The sequence below is a fragment of the Takifugu rubripes genome, chromosome 2 (assembly GCF_901000725.2).
Source record: "Takifugu rubripes chromosome 2, fTakRub1.2, whole genome shotgun sequence".
Lineage (NCBI taxonomy): Eukaryota > Metazoa > Chordata > Actinopteri > Tetraodontiformes > Tetraodontidae > Takifugu > Takifugu rubripes.
The window spans coordinates 7,197,216-7,224,794 of record NC_042286.1 but is presented as its reverse complement, the minus strand read 5'-3'; the positions used below and the strand labels follow the sequence as shown (position 1 = coordinate 7,224,794).

Genomic DNA, 27,579 nt, shown 5'->3' with positions numbered 1-27,579 from the left:
GCCTGCACGAGGTGAGGCCCCGATGACTCAATGCGCAGTTGGACGGAGCGGTTAAACACCGATCTGCTGCACCCTAAGGTGAGGTGCAGCATCTTTCATTCCTCTGCAAACATACTTGTCGCGGCTTGATTAGAAAAGCCAGGCCATAGCGGAGGTATAACTGGGTAAGCCGCCGTAGACGGTGCACATGAACCCAGCATCTTTCACTTTCCTCTTTCACTTTCCTCTATCACCGGCTATCACAGGCTTCTACTGTGATCGGTATTTTGGTTTTTTAACCCTGCCCTGTCAGCAGCAACACTGATGGTTAGCAGGCTGCAGACAGTCAGCAGTTATTTCTGTGTTTCCTGTCTGTCACGCGGTACTAGCTAGAACTAGCTAGCACGGCTGACAACACACTGGCTCCCAGGTGCACAGCGTCACAGTGTGGGCCCTCGGCCAGAGTGCTTGAGGGCCATTTAGGGAGCCAACTAGGCCCTGTGGCATGTGCTGCCCTGTGCCCTCCTCTGTTAACCCATTGCTATCCCCAATTGAAAGGAGAGACAGGCTTGTGACATTTGTGCTTTGGGAAAAAAATATCACATGTCTGTTTATGGGCATGTGTGAGCTTGCTTTCTTTTCAAGGTACAACTAATTGACCTGTTTTTTTTGTTTTTTGATAAATGGACAAATCTCGACACGTCATTAACAGCTGCCTGACAGGAGCATCCCTGCCCATAGAACAACACGCCTACTCTTCAACGTCCGTGATCTTTTAGCGGTGGTAACATATTAGCGCCATCGTCGCTGGATAAAATTGCTCCATGGCCTGTTGAGGAGGAGCAGGTCTGAGGTCAGCCCGAAGAAGACCTTCAGTGAAACCTGCAAGCAGGTTTGCCCTCTTCCCCCGGACTCGGCCCTGGGCCGCAGATGCACTGACCCACACAAGGCCACGCTTCTCTGGGTAGCACAGAGGGGCTGCTGTGCTCCGGTTCCTGGAGCCCTGACGCTCTGATTGAGACCCTGCCGCCCATGAAGGAACCAGAGGGAGGGGAAGGGAGGGGATGTAAACACATCTGGCATCCGCGAAACCCTGCAGACTCTCATAACATCACGGGAGGAACGCACAGGCCGTGTAGAAGAGAGAGCGCTGTGTTCCTCTCCTGCCATCGCACATGCAGCGGAAGACACACACACCCACGCAATTGTGCGGCTGCTACCTCTGCCATGTCGAAAAGTGATTATGTGGGGACCCGTAAGAAGGCTCAACGATTCTCCAGCTGGTGGGACATCAGCATGCTCGCCGCCATTGTTCTATTTATACCACCTGACAAACAAGCCCATGTTGGTGCTGAGAGGCCATTATGCAGCAGCAGAGGAAGCGCTTAAAACAATGCCGTTATTGCAGATGTGTGCAAACAGACAGGGGGGACATACATCACGCCGACCCCCCTGCGTGGGTTCACCTGTCTTCTGTGGCGCATTTCTGCGTTTTGCGTGGGCGCCGGCTGCTCGCATTAGGCGTCTCTACAGGACGGAGGCGGCGATGGTTGGGTGGCGCGTTCGCGTCTGCGTGGGGGTGAGAGTGCAGATGTTTTGAAGTTTAATGCAGCTTTGACTGTGGGGGATGAGGAGTGCAGGTTTGTGCACGGCAAAGTAGGGCAATCGCTCCCGTCTTGATGGCGACTGAGTCTGTTCCAGAGAGGCCTGGAAGCAAGCGGAGAGTGCTGTGCTCTTTGTGGCCAGCTGTGGGACCATTAGAGGCCCATCTGCACACAATAGCCTCTGTCTGAAGGGCGTCCACAGCCTGGCTCCCCGTCCTTCCTCACCGTGTCTGTGCACGGAGGCCGGTACCACGCATTTCCATGCCCCATTTTGTCTCATCGCAGACTTCTACACGCCAGTCATCATTATCTGCCTCCTTTCAGCAGTTCCGATGCCATGTCTGCCTTTCTCGTCCCTGCAAAACAAACAGAATGACGCCGCTCCTCTCGTTGCCATCGGATACGGCAGAAACTGAATTTACCCCGGTGTTAAAGCTCCCCTGTCACCTCTCTTTTTAAAGCTGAGGAAATGGGTACCGATTGGATCAAAAGGTTATCTGCCCTCGAACGCTCGATAAGACACAACTGCATGCAAAAATAAAGGCGGATGCCTGAAAACAGCGAGCTGGTCCAACCACATGCCACTCCACATTTGATTGAGCCTCACACGTCCTCCCTCTCTCTCTCTCACACACACACACACATGCAGGGTTGCAGCATGCAGGCACATGCAAAAAAAATATCTGTCCCAATACTAAAATAAGCCCTCAGAGGTTGCACCTGCACCTGTGCCCTGGTCCACACCTACACACAGGTGTCAGGATGTGACACACGCACACGCAAAGATAGCAGAGGGAGGGGGAAAAACAAGAGCGGGGTGAATCACACAACTGCGGTCGACCAAAAAGCCTTCTCTTGATATTATCGCTGTGTTTTGGAGTGCAATGATGGGTGTGATTTTCATTTTTAGACAGGCCTTAATCAGAAGTACTACACACTTAAATAATTAGCTTTACATACCGTGCGGGTGTGTGACGCATCATTGGATTTTGAACATTAAACGTTCGTACAAGTGAATGGTTCAAATACCTCCTGCTCTGTATCAGCGTATCACAATGAGTCACACAGGGTTTTCCTCTGGTAACCTCATCACTGGGGCAGAAATTTACCATTCATTATAACACGCATGCTTGCATGACACACATTGGACATGACAGATGCATTGCAACAGGAAGGATGTGAGTTTTATAGTTTGAGATGAAGACAGTGGGGTCACATTTATTTCATAATTGTGCTGCTGTCAAAGTCAGAAATATGTCAAAGTTTGACAAATATGGCTATTTTATTAATCAGGCTTTCAGAATTGGAAATTCGCTGGTAGTTGGTAAACATCGCCACCTGGTGGACGCTGAGCGACGTGTCGTGACGTCACTATAGCTTCTGTTTCAAATTAATTTCTTGCCCATTAAAATCCTTTTATGCGCATTTCGTTTTCCCCACATAAAATACCTTCCCCCCTATCTTACTATTTGCCAAAAAAAGTATTAGTGATCAATCAAAAGTGTTCAGCGTAGAGACAGAACTTGAAGTGTATGAGACAAAACCTGAACCCGTTGTTCCACCGTCTCTTTTTCACCACTCTGTGTCAATGTTCATCCTCCCTGTCTTCAATAGGACAAGAGACGCCGGTGCCCCTGAGAGCACAGTAGCCCTTGGGAACCTTTTTCAGGTACTGCTGATGATGGTCCTCGGCATAGTAGAAGTGCTGCCCCTCCAGGATCTCCGTGGTAATGCGGCCGTGGCCTTCTTTATCCAACTCCTAGTGAAAGAAGAGCAGAATATGTGTTTATGTCAAAGGAACAGAAAACAGTAGTGAAAATGTTTATGGTGTTTAGTAGGCACCACTTTCTCCCTTTTAACCAACCACCACTTGTTTTTCTGCAGCGGATGTGAACTTTCAGTGGCTGCAATGTTTTGCGATGCAGTGCAACAACAAATTTCTGCTATTTAAGGAGCACACAGGTGATTGATTGACAGAAGAAAAGAGCTTTTCCTCTTTTTTCTGTAGTTTAGCCCCGTTGCTCTCTGTGGGACGAGGCATCAAAGCGGATCCGATCTCTTTGTGAAATCCTCACTTGCGCACTCTCGAGAGATGATTTCAGGCGCTGGAAAACCAAAACAAACACTCATTGACTCTAAACAACACTGAAGAATACCTGCTGTGCAGGAGGGGTTTTCTCTGTCTAATAATACACCTCCAGTTGTCTGTAGACCTGTGCGACTGAGAGAAAACCACAGCTTGATTTGTTCTGGGTAAACCTTCATGTGGATTTTCAAAGGTCACATCAAGGTGTTGAACTCAGAGGAGAGGGAACACGAGAAGGTTCCCCAGCATCCAGATCACCTCCATTAGTTCCCTTATTGTCTTACAGTGTGTTATTTTCCTGGACTCTGATATAGACGCTAAATTAGCTCTATGCTAACCACATTTATTGGCTGTTTTTTTTTTAAAATTGTCTTGTGCAGCTGGATTTAGGATTTTGGAGCCTTGTGATTGACTTCATGTGGAATTTAGGATGTGGATATTTAAATACAGAAGAATAAAATAAACACATAAGAACAGCATCATCTGTTTTTCTACAGTTAAACTATAATGCATGTTACATTCCAAAAATATTAGACTCATGGTGGGTAAAAATATTAGACTCATGGTGGGTAAAAATATTAGACTCATGGTGGGTAAAAATATTAGACTCATGGTGGGTAAAAATATTAGACTCATGGTGGGTGAGCCCTTGTAAAACGGACATGAACTGGCCTATTTTTCTTCTATCTGGCAACACAAGAAAGGTTCCAGCTTTCCTTTTTGGTCTCCTGGTTTCTTCAGAAACAGAACATCACCTTTATGACTCTGCTCCTTAACCAAATATTAAACATTACATTTGTACAACCTTGGAACTGATCCGCCCGTGGAAGTCCTGGCTGCGCACGTTGGGGTTGCATGTGCTTGATTTTACAAGATCTGGCTTGATAAAAGAGGCTGTGCAGTTTCTTTCTGCTGTTGAAATAAAAAGGTTCACTATGCATGGTAATATAATAATGTCCACGGGGCGGCGGTGTGGTACCGGCTCTGTGCGTGCTTGTGTGTGTGTGTGCGTGTGTACTGGAGGTAATATGGAGGAGTCAGTAAATCAAAGCACTCTGCTGACAGTGAGGCTGAGGCAGCAGCTGACCTCCGAGTCAGTAGCCGCCGCCGCCATCGCTACAAAGATGGCTGCAGTCACCCTACAGAGGATTCTGAAGTCCACAAACCGAGCTACAGCGGGACGGCGTCACCTCAAGACTGGCTGCCGTGCTCCCTGTCTAAAATCAATGTAAACCATCTGACACAAGCACGGCGCTTTGCACGCCCTGGCCTAATTAATCAATCATCGTCTCCGCGCCACTGTAGGAGCGAACCCTCCGGGGCTCCTTCTGCGAGGAGGACACAATGTCCGAGGAAACAGTCTGCTCTCTGGGCAAACACACCCCACCCGTCCTGATGCCTACCGATGACTCCCCCATGCTCCATTCAGCTCTGTACGGCAGTCACAACATGGAGGCCATTTTAGATCTATAAATCAGAATGCATGGCGTCACGCCACTCTGTATAACCTTACATGGCTTTGCTCTCTCTCTTTCCCTCTCTCTCCCACGCTCTCTCGCTCCCTCTCTCTCACTGCAGCACCGGCAGAGGTATAGAGAAGGAACACGGAAGGTAAAACACCAACAATGGAGGGAGGACAATTGATCCATCCACCCCCCAGCTGACCGTTTTGACCATTTTGATTGTTTAGGCGAAGCCGCCCGCTGGGAGACGAGCACGTGCATCAGCGTTTGTGCGCAATGTTGCTGGAGTGAGACGTACACGTGAAACACGGTCGTGCCAGCGTGTCTTTATACCACGACACTGGGACCCAACAAGCTAAAACTTGATGAGAAAGATGTTGCTTTGGATTGCAAATAGTGCTTCAGCGTAACATCAGGTGAACACACGCCGGGTCCTCCCCAGTGACACAAAACATGCGCATGTGTCTGCATGTGTGCATGTGTGCGTGCGTGTGCGTGCACGCGTGTTAAGGTCTGAGCTCACTCAGCCCAGTCAGCCCTTCCTTCCTTCACGCCTGTCGGAATGACTCCCATGTCAAAGACGGGGCTGAGCGGGTGCAGCTCTCTCCTCCTTTTGGACTCTCTCTCGGTCTCTGTCCATCACCGACCCTCGCTCTCCCTCGCCGGCTCCCATGTGAGCACAGACCACTGCTCCGCACTCCCGAGTCCTCCCTGCTGTCCAGCCAAGCGAGAGAGAGAGAGAGAGAGAGAGAGAAGGGGGGAGCGAGAGAGACCCTCTCGCCATGGCCGCTGCCAGAGAGACGGCCCCGGGACGCAAATAGGACGTGACACCCCGAGAGAGGGTGGAGGTGGAGGAGAGCGGAGGGAAAGAAAAGCACTCGCTCCCATCTTCCCACCCCACTGTCTTGCCTCTCTCTGTTTTTTCGTCCTCCAGAAAGCCTACGGCTGCAGGGCGGTGGGGGAGAGACACGCACTGACATAGAGTTTGTGACACACGATGACTCATGGTGGAGACATTTGAGGAGGGATACGACCTTAATACGCCCATTTATGTAATCACTGGTCGACTCCCATTAGAGCTTCACACGATTTAGCATTTATCTGAAGACACGGCCATCGTGTCATTTTGAACCATTTTTATTTTACAGAAAAGTAATATTAAGATAAAAATTTGAACCGTGAATGACATAAATGTGTCTGAAAGGCACCAAACTAGTGAAAAGACACTGTTTCTTCCCCTGCATTTAAAGTCTCCATGAGGCTAAATCCTGAGGAATTATAATCTACGATACTTCACGGTAAAATATTGTTTCAAATCCAAACTATAACAGCCTGTCAGATAATTGTGCGAGTCAGAAAAGACAAGATTTTAGAAAATTCAGAACCTTCAAATTTCAGGCTGCAACTTTTTTGTCGGATCTGAAATGAAAATCAGCCCTGACCGCTGTGGCGCGGCTACATTTGGAAAAAAGTTCAAAAAAACAAAAAACAAAAAAACCCCGACAAAAAAATGAAACGATATAAGATGCACCCGTCAGATATTCAGATCCGGTCGCGGCACTGGAGCGGGGCAGCTCGCCGGTGCGGCGCTGGGATGTGACAGATTTGGACTCTGCCTGAAAACACGTGAAATGGCCTGACATGATACTTATCGACTGGTCGGCGGCGGCCGCGCTTGCCCCCGCCGACCCCGAGGAGAGAGCCGGAGCACAAGTGATGCAGGGAGGATGAAGTAGAGTGACAGAGGAAGAGACAGGGAGACGGCGCAGAGGCGGGCGCCGACGGAAGAAGAAGAAGAAGGTAGAGTGGAGTGGGGGGGGGGGGGGGTAATAAAGACTTTAAACGGTAATGTGTTATTATTTAAAAAACACGTATGCAAAACTTGTGTATTGTCAGTATGAATCTGTTTATACGAGGAGGATGAAGGGGATTATTCCCCCGTTCCCGTCTCCGCTCGGGGTCAGGCATCCATTTTAGTGAACGCTCCTACATTTTGTGAGTCTGGGAGGATACAAACGCTTCACAGTGTTCCGATTTGTTTGTTCTTTCTCCTTTTTTTTGCTGCTTTTAATCCCAAAGGAGACAACAAGTAGGTAAACACGAAGAGGTAGAACGCGGGAGATGATCCCAGCATCGCGGTTGGGAACGCCACGGATCCGTCGCGTTTTAGCCGCTCTCTGCACTTGACAACGTCTCATCGAAGGGATGAGCATTTACCTCCCGGCATTAAAAAGTCATTTGCGCGCGACGTGCTGCAAAACAACCTTCGCCGCAGCCCGTCTTATGGCAAAACTCCGCCGCGGAGCCGCGCTAACGCAGAGGCGCCGGGTTAAAGCGGCGGCAGCTGGCGAGGAGTTAGAAATGCAAATCGGACATTTTTTTGGAGATTTCCATAAAAAAAGAGTCCGTGTGACACTCTGTCCTGCTTTAACAACCCTCCAGCTTCTCCTCAGGACTTCTAGCCTCGAATGACCCCCCCTCGCCCCTTTTCCGACACTCATCCAAACCCCCGTGCACCCCACTTCCCCCCCTTTCAAGCTCATTAAGTTGGGATGCCTTATCAGAGGGCACAGTCGGCCCTCCAAGGCCCGCCGCACACGCACGTACGAATGTGTGCGTACACGTGCAACATTCAAGCTGGCTCGATAAAACCTATTGTTCATACGCGCGCGTGCACACATGGGGGGGGGGTCCACGTTCCAACCCCCCCTCCCCCAACCTATACCCTGCAAACTCTTCCTAATCAACTCTTCCCATCCTTTTACTTACCCCTGCCGCACCCTCTCGCCCGAGACTGGTGAGACATTTCGACGGAGGGAGCGATGGTGGGGAAGACTGTGTGTGTGTGTATGTGTGTGTGTGTGTGGGGGGGGGGGACAGAGGGTAAGAGATGCACTCCTCCTCTTTGCTCTGCTGCCACAGCGGCTTGGATACAGAACCCTTTGATGTTCTGCAAATTTCAAATTTCATTATAGAGAACCCCCTTCTCGTCTCCCCCCGCTCCCTTCCCCCTCCTCTCCTCCCCTTCTGTGCTCTTGCGCTTAAACAAGCTTTTCTACCCCCCCCACCCCCAGTGCTGAAGTTAAGAAACTGAAAGCCCTGCAGAAGAGACTCTTCTTATGGGTTAATTATTCATTGGGCTGCGCGTATGTGCCAAATGTATGTTGTGTGTGTCTCTGTGTGTGTGTGTGTGTGTGTGTGTGTGTGTGTGCACGTGCATGCATGTCTGTGTGAGACTGAATAAGAGAGTGCGTGAGTCACGGGCTGGCGGTCGAGTGGAATGTGGATTTCGCAATGTCCGTTGTAACTTTGAGCGAGGTGCCTCGCCCCCACTGACCCTCTCGCCACTCGGTTGGCCTTTTAGCACGGGGCCCGGCGCTCACGCAGCCCAACCACACACGCACGCCGCAACGCGCGCACAGCGACTGAGCCAGTGCTTCCTCCTCCGAGATGCCGCTTACGTGCCAGACTTCCTTACTCAGCGGCAGTGCAGCGAGGCGACCATTTCAGGGCGAGATGCTGCCATTTTGGTTCAGAGCGCGTCAGCTGCTTTGAGAAGACACGCGTCCCAGTGGCCCCTGCGATGAAACGGGGGTGCCACTGAAAAGAATGACAGATCAGTGGTGTCAGCAGCGTGGCGGAGAGAGAGGAGGCGAGGACGAGAGTCGGACCGCGGCGAAACTATCGAAGCCTAAGATGGAGCAAAGATGAGCTCGTTGTTAGAGACGCTGCTGCTGTTGTGCAAAACCCCACCGTTAAATCAGGCTGAATGATGGCAGACTTTCAAAAGCATTATTAATAAAGGTTTAGCTGGTCATTAATCTCACCAACTATACCCTCAGTTGAAGATATTTTCCTTCACGTTGCTGGTTTCAGATGATATCCGGTCTTAGCCCCTCTGATCTGATAGCAACCGTCCCCCCCACCCCCCTCCTTTCACCATGATCATGGCCTCAGCTGTCACTTCTCTCTGACCCCTGACCCCAGCCCAAGGCCAAGGTTGGAGGTTGTTCCTGTGGCAACAAGGAAGCCGCCCCCATGCACCCTGTGACCCCCCCCTGACCCCAGATCATGATTTGCTCCATCCCTGCCAGCGCGTCCATGAATACCATTTAAGAAATAGAAGGTGGAGAACAAATGGGACGGATGTGGGGATGGGGGGGGGATCAACGGTGAAAAGGCTAATTGATGGGTGAATAGATGGCAGAACAAAAGGGGGACGCGTTTGTCAGTGAAGAGTCGACTTTCTGGAATAGAGTCCGATGACCTTTGGGTTGACTTTCTCTTGGCTATCCAGCATGAGCCCTCAGAGGTCACAGAGACAGAGGCTGTTTTTGTCCCTTAATTACATCTGCCCTGGTGTCGAGGGGAGGGAGGGGGAACAGTGAAGGGAACAGCGCTGGGCGGAGGACATCCTACCTGCTGGTAGGCCACTTGACTCTTCAATGCGACCTCCTGCTGAGCGGGACTGGACGTGTAAACGGCTGAACGATACTGGGTTCCATGATCATTCTGCTGCCTCATACCTGTATTCACACACATACACAAGCCCCCCCCCCCCCCCCCCAACACAATCAGCACAATGGCACGTTTAGCGTTTGCACAATCATGTCATCACCCTGCATCTTGAATACATGAACCTAAATGAGTTTAAAGATCAGAGCAGATTTCACCGGTGGAAATGTGATGTGTGGGTGGGCAGGCTGCAGTATGGGTAGGGGTGTGTGTGTGTGTGTGTGTGGGTGTGTGTGTGTTGTCATCCGTGTGCCACTGTCTAATTTTTCGTCAGCTTTACATCAGTTTGTACCTTGATTAGGAAGCCAAACAGTTGCTGATGCTCCCATCCCGAGCAGCTCTGGCATCCGACAGTACGCGTCGGTGGCTTTCTCTCGCTGGCGAGGGCAAACTTTGAGCCTTTACGACGTCGGTGCAAATTCATAAATATATACAATATCCGAAGCAAACGCAGCGTACGAGCAGATTCAATCAGTGTTTTTTTTTCACACGACGATACCTCGGTATCACTCGGTGGAGCTGGGGGTTTACATACCCTTTATTTATTTATGTCGATCTCACAAAATTGGATTTGCATGCCCTCCTCCTTTAACACGGTTTTCCTCTATGGAAACTCTGCAGGGAAATATCGGCGCTACGTGGTTAGCGCTGCAAATGCCTCGCGCGTCTGTGCCCCACTGCAAATTCACAGCTAATCCGCGAAAAATAAAATCACGTCGTTATCTGATCAATTGTGAGTTAAGGGACAAATGACGCATTAAGAGACGCAACTGGCGTGTCATAAAAAGTTTACGGGCGATAATCTCAATCAGAAATTATTAGCAGATAATAAATGTGCAAAGGAGCCGCAGTCACAGGAAGCTGGCGCCTGCCTGACACAGTGACCTGCATATCCTGTTTGTTCTAGAGAGCTGGTGCGGGAGAGGGACGGAGGGACGACAAGGATCCTGATGTTTCGTGCTTGGTGGAGTTCTGAGCATCAGGCTTTCAAAGTTTGGGTGATTTATTCATAAACCATGCATATTTGAAGATCCCAGAGGAGAATAAAAGCAGTAGGGGAAAAAATGACAATCAAGAGAAGCACAACACTCATTACACATGCTCAAGGAGAATCTTTATAGTCCCCATCCAGAGCATGAAAAAGTATTATTATCTTAGCATTAGTGATGCAATAGAGTACTGTTGGTATATATAAAAACCGACCGCCTCAGAGGGCTAATCTTTGTTAATAACATTAATACTTAACTTGCCTTGATCAGTAGATGCTGATCATACCTGTCAGTCAAACCTAGTGAAACCTGGATATTACTTGGCACTTTGATCCAAGATTGATTTATCTGCATTTAGTTAATGTGAATGGGTTGAAATATTGCCAAAAATACAGATGCTAACGACAGTTCCTTCATAATCTGAGTCTTAACTGTGCTGTAACGTTTCTCTGATTTCAAAATGTTCTCTTTATGCTGCATATGTTTATGGTTCTGTCAGCCTGTTTCCATTTTGTCTTTATTGTACTCGTTTGTCTCCCTCTGCTTCTGCATCCCTCTCCACCGTCAGCCTCTTCCTCTCCAACTCTGCAGTGCTGGATGTTGGCCATCTTGCCCCCAGCGCTGTTGTTCAATGGGGAAGCTAATGGTGGAACCTCCATCAAAGGCCACAGAGCCACTCTGCTATTGGCCCTCTGCCGGAGCCTTTACTCTGATTGGCGGCTTTCGGGGGTCTTGTAGCCTTTGCCGTTTCCGCTGACCTTCCTTTCTGACCCCAAGAGTCTGACCAGTCTATCGACGTAAAGCTGCAGCTGTTCTTTACAGATGTGTAAAAGTAGGTCTGGCTACAATCTGCCCATTAATTGTTAAATTAGATTTTTTTATTAAAAAGAAAACAAGACAAAGGTTTTTCCTCACAAAGAAACGGGTAATGATATGGAATGTATCACACATGCATGCGTGCATGTGCGCAGGCACACACACATCAGCCTTGAGTGGTAGTGGCTGTCTCCAACACAAAGACAATTAAGATTCATTACATCTTCAGAGATCCCTCCACCATCTAAAGGGGAGCTGCTCTCCAATCAAATGGGAACACGTTCCAAAACAGCAGCCCGGGTTCTGATTATTCCCGGTCCAAACGCTTAAACCCTCTATCCTTAAGGAACTACAGTGGCAACAAATACCAAAAAAAAAAGAAAATAACTTTGATTCTCGCCTCCCGCCTCTGCCGTCTCTCTCCTGCTCTCCATTTTTAACAGCCCCCTTCGTTATTTTCTCCATCCATCAAAGGCAGCAGTAATTATTAATGAGAGCCTCCCTGTTCTTTCTGCATTATGCATGAGAGCCTTGCGTCTGAAAGCAGAGGGTAATGGGGGGTGGACAAAAAGGGGAGGGGCCACAGGCGACACCCTCCCACGCGCACAGCCTCGGAGGGGTCACTGACCTCTACCCGAGGAGCCAAAAATATTAATCAGTTCCGCCCTCCCCCCTTTTTCAGGAAATTCAACTGTAGCCGATTAACACAAACGGGGCCAAAATCAGACAAAACGCGAGGATGCTTTGACATTTTGAGTCTCGGTGGGGGCAGCTCCTTTTTTTTTTTCCTTCTTCCCAGCAGTTTGTCTTGCACAAACCTTTGGACATAAGTGGACATTTTTCTCCCTCCTTCGCTAAAAATCTGCTCCAGAGTTTGTCCTCTGGAGTTTATCCTCCAATGAAAATTTTAAAAAGGAGAAGAGAAACCAGAGAAAAAGCACCACTCAGCTGGTCCCTGCTGGCTTCTGGGGATAAAAGCTTCCTATTTCTTGCACTTCCAACCTAACCTGCACTGCTTCCCTCTGCAGACTTTGGTACCTTTTCTTTTGTTTTTAGCTGTTCGCTAATTCAAATGTGAGCAAACAACAACAACAACAATAAAGCTGTAAATTTATTCCAGGGTGGCCAATCTGTTGTTCCAGGTTCGGTGGTCTGACCTCATCGTATTCTCCTCTAGATTCTTCAGACGCCTCATGAGTGAACAAGTGTAAGATCTCAGATTAGCTTCCCCACTTCTCCTGCGCTAATCCTCCTCTTTCTGCATTAAGGATGCTGCTCAGCGCTTGCGAAGATGTAAGATGAGAAAAGATTTCAAACGAGGCCGAACTACAAAAAAAAAAAGAGGAACAATTTCATCACAGACAAAAGAATAAACATTTCAACCATTAAGCTGTTGTCAGCGCCTGCAATTAAGAAATGTTTCTGCATAATTGGCGACTTTTCGCATCCTTCTGAGCGCAGAGCGAAAACATTTGAAGTGGATTTGGAATCATTGCAGTTGTCAGCGAGGACCAATTAGGCTGCAGCCGAGAGCGCGCTAATGAACAATCTAACAGTTTCCCTTTTCTCTGCCTTTCTGGTTTACCTCTCTATCCCACCCCCACCTGCCTTCCCCGCTACCGTGTCGCTACTCGGTCACCCACGGCTCTGGAGCGAGTCGAAACATCAACCAGGATTATTTGGTATTTTCCACGCTGATAAACTCTGACCAGATCTCATTATTTCTACTATTCTGTCAGAAAAAGGTGAACCGCGTACACACAAAGAGACATAATGCCTGCTAACTGCAGTCTTCCCTCTGTGTGTGCGTGATAGCGCCGAGCGCTGTGCCGTGCCCCACGGTCCCGATACGTCTGTGTGCGTGCCAGCAGAGCCCTCTCCTCCTCTCAGCAGCTATTTTTGCCCTGTTCTTATGTAAGCCGCTCCTGACGCGCTGGAGACAGGGGCAGAGTACAGAGATGGGATGTCGAGAGCATCCCCAACAGATACACATTCGCTAGCACATGCGAGAACGCAAATCGCAATTCGGCGTACAGTACACGCTAACGGGAGTGTGTGACATATGCAAACATACGAAGTGGAGCAGAGCGAGATGCTCTGTTGGCGGTCAGGTGGTGCAAGTACACACAGATGCAGTCCTGAACCGATAACCCAGCTATGACGACAGGACATGTTTTTACATAGGTCATATAATCATTTACACAGATAAAGAGGGAGAGAGAGAGTGTGCGTGTGTGAGTGTGTGTGTGTGTGTGTGTGAGCAAGAAACATTGTATTTCTGGTACCCCAAAATCTGCCTATTCAGGTTCCAAATGATCATCTCCGCTGCTTTCCAACATGATCGCTTCATGGTTCTGGGCATGTTGTCAGAGCACCGTGGTTCTGGCCCTTGTGCTGTTTTATTTTTAGCCGCTTGTGCATCTGACAACCAGAACTTGTTTTCGTGTTGCTCCGGTATTTAACTTTAAATCCTGCCTTTGCTGCCTTAACTAAGCTCAAGACAAATGATGCAAATGATGCAGGGTAAAGAAAATCTCATTCTATAAAAGGTTCAAATTTAAAGGCTTTTGTAAATAGCAACGGAAGGGAAGGCCACATTATAAAGCCATTTAATTTCACCATATACAAAGAGACGCCGCGTGGCAACTCCCAGCGTGCACACACGTGCCATAATCTCCATAAATTAGGCCTGCCTGTGTGCGCTAGGGTGTAACAACTGACACCTGGTAATGAGCTCGCCACTTTCAGCCAACCGCTGCAGAGAGAAGGGGTGGAGTTCGAAGATTCAGGGCTGCAGGGGTCACAGGTCAGGGGTCACAGTCACCTCCTGCGGGGGTTTGCCGTTAGAGCGTTGGGGGATCCCTAAATTGAGGGATGAGGTGACAGGGGGGGCATGTGGAGGGTGCCCTACAGGGAATTGGCGTGTGTCGCAGCCAGCTGGGCTGAAGATATTAAATAAAAAGAATATTCATGCTCATCTTAATTGTCAAAATGTAACTGCCACCTGCATGACTTGGCAGATGGAGGACAGCTTGATTTATGTCTATCGTGTGACCTGACCTTCTCTGGAGGGGGGTGACTTTTTGGTGCAGGTTAATGCTAGTTATGCAGGGAATACACAATATTTCACATTTCTTTATCTATTTGAAGCTTTGGTGCACCTAAACAGGGTACGTAAGTAAAGAAGGAATGTGAGGGTGGCATCAAATGAGGGCTGCTGCCTCGGCCATCTTAGCTGCATATTCGTGTTTTCGTGTCTATTCATGCATGCCTGTGATGCCGGTTCACTGACGCAGCATCAGCAGCCCACACCATAAATACTGCATGGGCTAAAAAAATGGAGAGAACGCAGGCAACAAGGGAAGAGGAAGGGAAAGGAGAGGAAAAGAGGGGCTCTTGGCTCTTAAAAGGAAGGGTGGCGAGCAGAGGAAGGAGAGGGATGGAGCAAGAGATGGGAGATTGGGGAAGGAGGTGGAGGAGGATGAAGAGAAAGGAGAAGAAAGTGACTAAGAGATAAAAGTGGAGTGAGCGGATGCGATGTTTGTGATGAGCGGGTGGCCTCGGGGAGCAGTAGACTCAACGCGCTGCTCTGTGGATGTGCTGGCGGGCTCTGGGCTGCTGCTCACTTGCCTCTTCGCTCGCTACATAAAGGGAGAGGGTCTGGCGGAGGGGGATGCAGGTGAGACAAGTGAGGGAGAGAGGGGGTAAGGAAGCTGGAAAGGTGGCAGAAGGAACAGATGTAACCTTACATTTGAAAAGAACAAGGAGAAAAGTGCATTATGGAAGCATGAATATCTAGAATGAGACGGCAGGTCGGTACGATAAAGCTGCTCCTCCAATGGCAGCTGCAGGAGGAGAGGCCTAGATCCCTTTAACCAAAGTACCCAACTGACGCGCCTCCTTGTTTAGCTGTGCGCACTCACCATGTGCACACGCACTTGTGTCTTCTGCCTATTTTTATTCGCGCACACATGGATTAATGCTATCTACGAACAGACATAATGAGCGCTGGCGCATAATGCCAAGCGAACGGCGCGCTTGTGAATGGTAATGCGTGCACAATTGATCCACAGTGTGTAAACCACAAGATGTGTGTAATCATTGAAAGGCATCAAACCACGTTTGCACTCTCGCTGATGAAGCAGAAAATGTCACCCTCTGACACGCAGATGTCAGGATGGTTGCCGAAAAGTTCACGTACAGCGCCGCGCGTGCATCTGAGGGCGACGCTGCTGAAGAGTTTTGCCTAACCCAGACATAAGAAACTTATAAATTTGGAGCGTGTTGAATTGGGGGGGTGGGGGTGGTGGTGTTGGGGGGTTGGCACGGCAGTGGAGGGGGGGAGGGTTTATGCAACATCCCAGGGAAGCCAGCAGATTGAGAATAGTGTTGCTGAATATGGAAAGAGGGCACACAGCAAAGGCTGCTGGGAGTTTCTGATTGGCTGCTAATGTTGCTATCCAGGCTGGGATTGGTGGAGCTGACGCAGCCCGACATCACGTTGTCGGGACTAAACCCTTTTGAACTGAGGCAAAGCAGAGAGGCACAGATCTCGAAACTCACACGCGCACGCACACACACACATGCACGCACACACGAACGGATTTTTTTTTTTTTTAAAGTATGCGTGCAGTTGGATATAGGTGGATGATGGTTGTCGATGCGCTCCGACATCCACGCTGATCGTGTCCTGATGTTCCCGGGTTTACCTCCTCGTTTGATGACTTGTCGCAACTCTGCATTGTCAATAGCGGAAAAAAGATCACACTTTCTTAATTTTAACGTTCTCATTTAAGCCCGGGCCTAACTTGGCCAGGAAAAAATTTGAGCCAAAGCATGCGTGAAGGTGCAGCCGGCAGGTCCCTTTCCACCGCTGCATGGCACATTTGTCAGATCAGAGGAATTTCTCCTGCACATGAACGGGGAACCGGAGAAGACATGGATTCACATTTGAGTCACGAACGACGAGCATCCGTCAAGAAAAATAAGCCTATTTGAGCTTGTGGTTATTTTCCAAACATGTCACCTGGTGTTAAAAAAGAAAAGAGTGTATAGTCAATAAGATGTGTGCTGTTCTGAAATCACCGGATGCGACAAGGCAGTGACTCAGGGGAAATGCATGACTACACTTTTGGCCCAACTGTTTTTGCCCCGTGGTGAGTTGCTTTGACTCTGCTTGTGGTGAGATGAGGCTTCAGTGCATTGGTGAGGAATATCAGCTGATCGGTGCTCTGAGACAAATGTCACCAAAGGCGTTTCCCTCTTTTTTCGCCCTCTTCTTTGTCATCCGGCTTACTTCAGCGGGGAGAAGCGAAGACACGGCGGACGTGCCGACTCATCTGTAAGTCAGCTGGACAAATATGGCCGACCTTCGAGTGAAGGAGGGAACAGCCATGACAGATGCAGCAGAGACGGAGGAGCTCACGTGTATGTGAAAAGCCGAAGGTTCCGCTCATGAATCTTTGATCCATCTCTTCCAAACTTGTCACGCTCATTCAATATGAGTGTGAGGAGCACCTTTTTGCCTCTCTCTTGCTCTCTCTCACACACACACGCACGTGCCCTCATAGTGCATTAATGTTCTTACATCACCTCCTCCATGAGCAGAGACAACAAGAAACATGCAGCGATGGAGAGACGAGTTTGGGGGAAGGGAGCCTTGTCGCTGTTAGGGAGTGAGGGGGTTGAACGACGGGAGGGGAAGAAACGTGTGTCATTAAAGAAGAGTGGTGGGTAGCCAAGGATTTAAATGCTCCAAAGTCAAACATGTGCATCGTAGTGCAGGGTGTGTGTACGATAAGGCTCTGAATCTTCTGTTAGAAGTTTACCCTTTCACGTTAACAGCTTCATCGATGTCGCCGGATTACAGTCGTACACGAAACACACTCTGCATAATTAAAGACTTGGAGATATTCAGCCCAGACCAGATTAAATGTATTACCACCACCATCATTTGTAACAGCAGATAATAACATACCCTGTATACTATATGATGGAGGGTTTTTTCCAGTTAGGGCTTGAACTCGCCCCACTGGTGTGCCTCTCCATGGATGGCTGGAGCTCAGACACATTAACACTGTCTGGCATTGACTTACACCCATGAGATCCACCTCCCCCACATACAGCACACAAAGGCGCACGCCTGGGCATCTTCCTTCTGCTCTAATACACCTTGTGCCCTTCGGGACAGGTGTTATTTGAGGGCGACATTTGCTTTTTTTGTGTGTGTGTACAAGTTGCTACCTTGAGTAGGATCATGCCGTTCCCAGAAGTGTTTGAGCAGCGTCTCAAGACTGACGTCTTTGGGGGAGAAGACCACTCTGACCACCTCGGTGTGACCAGTTAGGCCTAAAGGAGAAACAAAAAGATGCATTAACTAATGACATTTCAAATAAAGGCATCTGCTTTGCCTCCATGATCCCATCTTCCTCCTCATCCCTCTATATCTTCTTTAAACAGCCAGGCCCAGTCTTGTTTGCCTTGTGAGTGCCACTACGGGCACGCGTCAGCCGCAGGTAGAAGGCAGGTCAAATCAACATGGAGCCATGTTATTGCTTATGACACAACGGAAGAGAACGACAAACAGAGTGGGGGATTGTGGGGGGTAATCAAGGTAGGGGTATGTTGATAACATCGCCAATGGAGGCAGTCTACTGCATCTGCTGCTGCCAAAGCCCCGAAGATTCGACAAACTGAAGGAAAAACTTCAGCCCTAACATGCAAAGAACACGCACACACACGTCAGTATAGTGGGCTTAAGTCTGGTCTGGTTTCTACTGGGGTGCGCCGCCTGATCCTCTATCATGGCAGTGAGTCACGAGAAAAGATTGTGACACGGAGAAAGGTCTGCAGTAGTTTATTATAATAGAAACAAGAACGATGCCAAATCTCCCCTCTCAACACAGAGCTGGTGCACGTTGTTGGCCGTGGGTCATCAATCATCAGCCTGCAGCGTAGCTTGCTTCACCTGTACTCCATCATGTCACAGCTGATCTCATCAGTGGGGTACCAAAAAATAAGATGGAATTATTTATAAATGTACAAAACTGGTTTAAACTTGGAGTCATCTTGGATTAGGCCGAGAAGGACAAGGACGACGCCCAAATTTTATATGGTATACTGTATATATTTAAAAAAGGTCATCAGATGCAAAAGCACACAGATGGATGGACAAGTGTGAACATTCAATTGCTCAGGTGAGCGTGATCAGCTGTGCATCTCACATGGAATGACCCCCAAGAGAGGCCGGAGGGTCACCACACGACAAACGAGGTTTCACTATATGCATGAATATTACTGTAGTCATTTATAACAATGTGATTGGCTGTAAATAAGGGGAGACGGCGTCCACAGGGGGATAGACGGTGGCAGAGAGCTGAAAAATTGAACCTGCACTACAATCTTTCACACACGTCCCATGTGAAAAAGGTCACTGGAAGAGGAGTGAATGCGGCTGTTACCGAGTCAATATGCCAAAGAACACTTGTGCGGGGTGAAAAATGGCCGTGCTGTCAGCGACCCTCCTGTCACTGTCAGATACCTATTCCAGTGGGGGCCTGCGTTTCTCCTGCCCACAGCTTTTTCTGAGCAGAAGACAATGAATGATATCATCAGACTTCCTTTTATGATGTTTATTATTGTCACTGAGTGATGAGGATCGTTAGCTTTAACCTCAACCTGCTGCTAAAGTGCAGGAATGCTCAGAATCAACCCCTGCAGGACAAAAGATCTGGTGTCAATCAATTCCACCTCTCAAAAATCGGACTGCTGACTGACTGTCCGTCAACCCGGCTGTCCTTCCACCCTTTCCCAGTTAAGCTGACACTTCCATCAGCTGCTCCTCTCTGTCCAGCTGTCTGTCCTGTCCTGGCTGTGTTGACAGCTCCTCGGTCTCACGCCATGGCGGTGTTCTGCTCCGTCATGGCCAATGGAGCGGTGCCTGCGCCCTCTCAGCCGATGGACAGGCGGCTATTCTTTCTCACGCTGGTTTGCGTTCTAAATTTTCTTTCACCACAAAAGTTTATTCTACCTGCTACCCGACTTGCTGTAGCTCTCACTTTCTCTTTTCCTGTGATCCATTTCTCATCCCCACCTCCCTGCATTGCTGACCACCTTGCTGGAGAGCCGACAGAAAAGCCGACAGATAGGAAACACACGCAGCCCTCCCTTGATTGGTTCTGCTCAGAAAGCCTGCCAACCAAGCCCAGAGCGCCCCAAAGCGTCTTTGCTTTTCTCTCCATGTCTCCCATGATGTGGCTGCACCTAGACTCCATGCCCGCCTGTGAGGATGTGCCCTCATGCATGAATAAGACAGCCCTAAAAACACGCGAGAGGCTCACAGGATGAGACAGAGCTAGACATCTTGATTTTAATTATACATCAACGATCTACATGAATGTATTCACATCGCGCATGGAAAGAAACCAGCGGAAACAGGTATTTAGAATATTTTGGGGGCTTCTCATGCAAATACAGGAATCGGCATTGGATCAACAAAATCCTGTTCTGTAAATCAGCGACTTCACACAATGCTTTGGTTTTTAATTCACGTTAACCTCGGTTGCTAAAAACGCCGCAATACAGCATAGAACAGAACCCAATCCTTACAAGTAGGTCATGGGGAGGTGGGGAGGGGGGGTACATCCCATCTGGAGCAGTGCATTCTGAGTAGTTGACTGCAGATGAAGGGAAGGCGGTGAGAGGATGAGTGTGCTGTATTTAAAAATGCCCTTTCCGGCTCACTACCGCCTGATTTTTCATCTCTCATTGCAGCACTGGGTCTCTTGAACCCCGACTGATCCGACGAAGATCCATCTCGGCCCTCCGGTTCACCACCCCGCAGGGGAGGTGCGCCAGCGTCTGAAATATATCCAACAAAATGTACTATTTACCTGAGCAGACTTCGTGGTAGTTTGGGTTCGGTGTGGAACCGCCGGCGTAGCCCACCTGTGTGGAGAAGACCCCCGGAAGTCTCCAGAAAAGTCTCTCTGCACCCCAAAAACAGCCCATACCTGCAGAGGATGACAGCATGAACCAATGAGCACAGACTGATAAGGGTGGGCCCCACGCTGGGTCAAATTTGAATCATAAATTTGTGACTGTGCTGCCTTACCAAACATGATGGTCTCCATTCCTTCTGGAAAAGGCTCCACTGTGGGATTCCCGTTGACAACATGCTTGACTGTAAGCAGGAAATATGTACAAATGTGAAATCAGCACAATTGTTTAATTATAGTACAAATTAAAAGAAAGCCATCGGGAGCCTCGATAGGCTAATAGGCCTGTGCTTGGATAAGGGGTTGACCCGGGCCAGCGGATCAGAAAGAGCAGCTCCTGTGCTAGAGTACCTTTATGAGGTTACGCAAGAGCGACTGCCATTCTGTCCCTCTTGCGCTCTCATGCAGTCATTTCTGATCTCGTTCTCGTCTTCTCAGGGTTCACCAAGCGAGTCGGTGAGAGCAATCCAGGGGCATGGGTAGATATGTGAGCGGAGACCTCAAAAACAGACGCGACGGCGCTAATCTTCGCAATGCTACAAACGCCTCAGCATATACTGATATGCACCAGTGTGCCGAGAGGTGGCAGGGGGAGGCCCGGTAATGCCAACTGTACAGTACAGAATTAGAGCACTAAAAAGGAAGTGTGTGTATGTTTAGTCCACAGATGTGCAAGGCGGATTAGGGTTTAAGAAGACTGAGGTGACTTATGTGTAAATCGCCTTTAAGCAAGGCTGGTTTGTACTGCAACCACTAATATTAGTTTACAGATAAACAGGCCACCAGGAATGCTAAGGGCTTAGGTGCAGACAGATAACTGATGCTTGCTGTATGTGCAATGCACAACTACCATTCTGATGTTTGGGGATGTGCGACAATGACCGGAATACACAGAATTGCTCATCTGATAAAAATTCTGGTTCAGTTCCTAGACAGGCAACAACAGACCGAAGATTTCAGGGTATCTTAGATATCAGGTGGCAGCCATGAAGCCAGACACACTATAAAGAGTCGCTGCAGAGTTTCAGCTGATGCCTCATGCCTCAGTGTGCCACCTCAAGGCCACGTCTTGAAAACCGACCAGCCTGTTTGGTTTGTCTGTGCAGTAACAGATTGCAGGAGCACAAAGGCCTCCAAAAGTGTCACAGAGGCCCGGCTGCCTTCAGGCCCTGTTGTGCCATCCCACCGTGCACCGATTCTGTCTCCAAGCAGCAGGTTGTTTGGCACCACCAGGTCAGGCTCGTGCACACAGTCGTCTGAAATCAAAGTGTATCTGTGTCAGGGAGCGAACAGACCAAATAGTCTTGAACAAGGGGGGGGGGGGGGGGGGGGGTAAGCAAGGTGGTGGGAGGGCGGTTACGAAAAAATCCTGTGAAGTTTTCTCCAGCCTGTGCTTGATTTCACCGTCTTTTTTCCTGGCCAAGGATGAAAAGCAACAAAGTTGCCAAATGACAGTGAGGGAGAAAAGGAGAGAGTAAGGGAGAAGCAAGTGTGTGATTGAGAAGGAGGAGGAGGAAGTGGAGGAGTGGGAGGAGGAGAGTTCAGCCTGCCAAAACAATGCAAGAAGTAAATAGTCAGTGAGAAGCAACAGATGATGGTAGCAGAAAGACGGTGAAGGATTCTTTTGGCGTTCGGACCAGTGAGCCTCTAGGCGCTAAATCAAAGGACCGAGCTCTTTCTCCAAAAGTAAATACAGGAACAATAAACCAGCAAACAAATAAACAATGTTTTAAAATGAAGTCGTCCCTGTGCACACCGACGTGTCACCACAATCAATTAAATTTCTCTCATGCTTTTCTGCTGACCATCTTCCAAAACATCCCTCATTCCCTGCTCAACGATGCCCACGTGGAGTCATGGATGCATTCAGGCGCACAATCACACGCTCTCCCCAACCTCTGCTGTGGGTATTTCTCCCATGGAGGACCTGGCAGAGGTCCAGGGGGGTGCCGGGCTGAATCCTTTCAGCCCAGCGTCACCCCTCACAGGCAGAAATGGACGAATACTCTGGGTACGCTCACTCAGTACACTGGCAAAAGAAAGGACGACAACAAGCAGGGAGGGTAACTGACCGGGCTTACAGTAGACTGGAGCGGGGGGGGCATTTTTTTGAACAACTAAGACGGGCATTATTTATTTAGTTTTGCCTTTGTTTTCCATGGATGTCAAAGCAGCACAGAAATAGATTCAACATACAGCTGTATTGATGCTGAATTCTGCACTTTTGTTGCTATTAGCATGGTAGCTATAGGCGGCTGGACCCGAACGAAACCATCAGAACCAGCAGCAACCTTGCATCATTCCTATCTAGGGTGCAGCAATAAATCTGTTAAGCATGTATGTGTCCGGTTTTACTAGTTTAAGTGAGTATTAAGTCTTTATTTACCCTTTGATGGGTTGCTTTTCAACCCATGCTCCCATGTTTCTTATCCGGCACAACGAGGTCCAAGCACTGCTTCCCCTTCACGCAGGGAGACGGATGCCAACACTGGTACCAGAGAGGTCGATTTTCAGGCTGCCCAGTTTGTTTCTTTCCAAAAATCCATTCTATTTCCCCCTCTCCCCCCACCTCCCAGCTTCCCTCCCTTTGCAAGTCCTTTCTAGCCTCACACAGGTTGGCGAGGAGTCAGGCACGAGTCGTCGGTGGAGCGGGAGGCTTTATACTGGTGCCAAATACCCTCTGCTATACTGGAGGATGGGTAGGCACACACACACTGAAAAATCTGCTTTCCCAATGGGTCTGTATAAGAAGATCTTTAGTTTCATCTATTAGCAAGACAAGACAAACTTCATAAAGCAATAACAGCGTGAATAGAAGCTACTGTAAGGTTCAAATAACTACTGACAATGTATCCCAATAAAGCTTCTCCATTCAAGTGTTGAACATGTGCAAACGGTTTTATCAGCCTATTAACTTAAACAAATGCTGAGAGCTATCATGATGAAACATCAAATTAAACTTTAAAGTTTGTACAAAGTAAAAAGCAAACTACTCTCACTCTTACACTCTATTTTCCTGACATGAAGGGAAGATAACAGCAAAGTTTTTCAAACAAAACTGCTCATGATGTCCTCAGATGCAACAAAGGAGAGGCATCACTCATTCACTAATTGTGAATTACAAAAGAAAGCGAATCAAATAAACACCTAATTGTGCAACACAGACATAAAATGTTGGTCCCACATGTTCGGAATAGGGTACTTATTGGACAATAACACCTTTTAGGACACCGTGATCTAATTTTAGTGTGCTGCCGTTGGCTCTTTTTGACTAAAATTAAGTCCCAAATGGTCTCTGACAGCTACAGTGAAGTTTCAGATGGCTGTGATGACACCTACATTGTGTGGGAATATTTCATCAGAGGCTACATGCTTGCACACACATGTCAGTCAGAACCGTGTTACAATGGAAATCTGAGTCAGCAATACTGATAGTGCTGAACAGAACACTCACAGTCCACATCCATGGGGTTGGCATGGCTTGTTTTGGTTGCATTAATTTTGTAGGCCTCTTGAGTTCATTGAGAAAAATGGCAGAAGCAAGGTCAAGTTAAGCACAGGGTCAGCATCGTACTAGGAAACAGGATAAATTAGCAAACTGTCTTTGTTTTGAATTGCATATTTATGTTTTTTACCTACATATTTTCCTGCCCTTGCAGCCCTTCTGAAGCAGGTTGCCTGCTAGCATCAGAAAAAGGAAAGCAAAATACATCTTTGCCATGAATCTGCTCTGAAGAATTACAGTGAGGCATGTAACGGAGATTGATTTTGGTCAGCTGACCTCCCCCACCCTGTTCGGAAGAAATATTGGCAGTCTATCCTGCGCCGACTCACAATAATAGCCGCTGTACCCCTACCATGTAGCAATCTGGCACTGGATCATCCTCGCCAAGGTCACAGGGTACGTACAGACAGGCTTGAGGGAGGCAACGCAGCACAAACAACCAAGGATCTTCTTCAGGACCAGCTAAAGGGGTGGGCGTCACTTTTAAAATGAATGCTCTTCATTATGGGAGTGAATATGTGTAACACGTACACTCTATTTTGGACCTGGACCGACATATGTGGAAATACTAGTGCTTACTGGCCCATACCACCAAAAACACTGGAACCTATTCCATCACACAGGAGAACAAACCCATCCCCACCTAAGCTGACCCCCCCACTGTGAAAGGGGAGGAACAGATTTCTGCCATGCGGTGTCTCCGAGCTGCTTCGACAGACGGAGCAGGAACTTACGATGGGGCGGAGCCTTCATGCGCATAATACCCAGATGGGCCCCTGGATGCTGCAACACCTCTTATCCACCCCTACCCAGAGTCCATGGCCAGAGTAGGAACCAGGTTTTAACAATCCCAACATGGGCCAGCGTATCACAGAATTTTACAACCTGAGATTGTAGGTCATTATAACCAACTACATAAGAGTAAGATGTGGGCAGCGGTAGCGCCGACATTGAGCTGGGAAGTGGAGGGCCTCAAGGCCCGATGCAGACAAAACATGGAAGGTGTTCTGGTAGTCGGGGCGGGGGAGGGGGTCCGGTGAGCTAGGTGTAGATCCCCCAAAAGCTAACACGGGGCCCTGCGAGGAGCAGGCGGCACATTCACGGATGCACTCTGCCTTTGCCCACATGCAGCTGGGATGGGCTCCAGCACCCTCCCTGTGACCCCAAAAGAGACAAAGTGGTTAAGATTTTTTTTTAAAAGAAAGAAAATGTATAATAGTAAGAACTGGATTAAGAGGTTAAAAGGTTGGAAAACTAAACTAAAAAGCTTGTAGCTAAAAAAAAGGATAAAGGAGTGTATTGGCAGTAATGTGCACTATAATACCACATGACATGCAAAGGTGCAGCTGAAATAACAGCTGATAAAGGGTTCAGTTGTCAGGCGAGTTGGTTAAAGTGGTTTCTAGTCCACTTCAGATTGACCAGAGGCTGGTTGGTTCAAATATCATTGTTCTCTTCATATTAAAGACCTTTGAAACCACCCTGACCTTACTTTCTGAGTTGGGACTAATGTTGACCGTATTTCGTCTCCACATTTTAGTTCTAATGCTCTCTGCTGTGGAACCATGTTCCCAACCTCTAGTCCTGAGAGTAAAACGACCCTAAAACCATCATTAAATCTACATAAAATGTTGATTTCAAACTCAACTCTGATCAACCAATCAGCGTCACTGATTATTGAATGAACTAAACCAGGAGTTTTATTTCATGGCGGGAATATTCCTGCGCTTTGATGTCGCGTTCGCTCGCGCTTTGCCATCTGCCGTAGACGTTAATGCAATTCTTTGCACGTGCGTTCGTTTACCTGCCACCACCATCGCCACGTGCCTCCCCCTTAGCGCGCGGTCTCTGCTTGGCAGCTCGCTTTTATGTGCCATCCGAGTCAGCGGCGCGAGCGACGCGGAAACAGGAAGCAACCAAACGGCGCGCGGTTGCGCACGCGAGGATGGCGGAGAAAAGAGCACAACAGTCTGTCTCCACCGTGCACGCCGACAGGACTTGGGCGGGGACGGGGAAAAAAGGCAACTCACTTATGAATATTCATCACGCGTGGGCAACGTCGTGCGCCGCATATCAACTAATCAAGGGGTTAATATGACTTTGGCACAAAAGCCTACAGTGCGGGAAAGAAATTAAATTTAAATAAATATCCGCGCCGTTATGCATGCAAATCAGCTTGCGCCAATTATCAGCTCTCATTCTGTGGGAGGTCCTTCTGGTAAAGCGTGGACGTATGGAGCAGCTCCTGTTAGACAGTGGTGGGCCTATACAGAGCGAAACGCCTGTTTGTGTTTGCGTGTGTTATCGAGGCCTTTGTCACAAATGTATCATGAAAAAAAACAGATAGTGGAAATAAATGAAAACGTTCATTTCAATTTCACTACCAGGGTGGTTGCTCAGCCTTAATGTACGTGCACCATCATTGCTTGGGCTAATTCACAACAGAAGTGGTCGGTTGGCTACAGAGGTTATTCAGCCATTTTATTTACAGTTGCATTTTTCTGTTTCTACTAATACTCTTATTTTTGAATTATTCTCACACACCGGTGGTTAGTTTGAGCAACAAAAATGTGGCTGAACATGGCGACCGTGTGTGCTGTTCCACCATTTTCCGCAGGTTAGATGTGGATAAAGTTGTAACTTAGCAGCAATTTCAGAGAAATGAGAAGGCAGATTTTGCAACGGTCAGCTCACATTCATGAGTAATTTCCTTTGTTGTTTTATTCCATTTTTCAGCCAGAGCAGAAATGATGGTGATTATTTACATGTGAAAGCTTAAAGCATTTCTGCACTTGCTCTAAACCAGCCAATTTAACCAGTAAGAAAGAAACCAGGCCATTGTTCCTGTATCCTGCAAGCCAGAATAACATCACACCCCACTGCAATCCCTCTCTCCACTCATTCCTTTCCTCTCTCTCTCTCTCTCTCTTATTTGCCGGGGAAATGAAGCTCAATCACCTGCGGAGGAGCTGAGGGCGGCAAAGGGGACTTTGCAATGCAAATGCCAGGTAATTACCCGAAAGCTTGGAGAGTGGAAGCACACAGGATGAAAATAGAGCAGGCAGGGAGAGAGACGGAGATGAACCAAATGCTGGGTTCACATGTCTGGTGATGCAGGATGATTGGGGTGTTTTAGGGGCGTGTGTTTATGTGGATGTGGGAAGAAGAAAGGGGAGAAGAGACAAAAAGGTGATGAGAGGCACAGACATGGATCGAACCACATACACACTGAGAGAGGGCACCGAGTCTCTGCTAATTTCTTCCCTGGTATATGCCCCCCAACCCCACCCCCCCCACCTCCAACAAATGATCAATAAAGCTCAGTAGCACAGGACGGAAGGCTGTGCTTTTAATTTGGGAGAATATTTGTGGTGAACAAACCCCTTTTTTTGCACGAGTGCTGCTGCAGTTTGAGTAGAAGTGTTTGCGCCTGGTTGCACCGTCGTTTGCGTGCTCTTTAATGGGTACTTGCGGGTGCGTGAGTGTGTGTCGCTTGACGTGCGTGTGTGACTTGTGTGTTGCACTGGAGGATTTAGTGAGTGTGCCAGCTTGCAGCTGTTTGATTGTCGGTGAGTGAGAGTGAAGAGATGTACAGATGTGAGCGAGTATCAAAGAGATTATGAAAT

At 48.4% G+C, this 27,579-nt stretch overlaps 1 protein-coding gene across 1 annotated transcript; it reads right to left on the bottom strand.

Annotated features, from left to right (window-relative positions):
- Positions 1-2,748: 2,748 nt before the first annotated feature.
- On the bottom strand, positions 2,749-25,969 carry msrab (methionine sulfoxide reductase Ab). Its single transcript, XM_003962727.3, has 6 exons — positions 25,758-25,969; positions 20,565-20,633; positions 20,344-20,463; positions 17,696-17,800; positions 9,552-9,658; positions 2,749-3,342 (listed from the first exon to the last, which is right to left on the bottom strand). The coding sequence occupies exons 1-6, from the start codon at positions 25,828-25,830 to the stop codon at positions 3,169-3,171; spliced, it is 648 nt and encodes a 215-aa protein (XP_003962776.2). The 5' UTR covers positions 25,831-25,969; the 3' UTR covers positions 2,749-3,168.
- Positions 25,970-27,579: the final 1,610 nt, after the last annotated feature.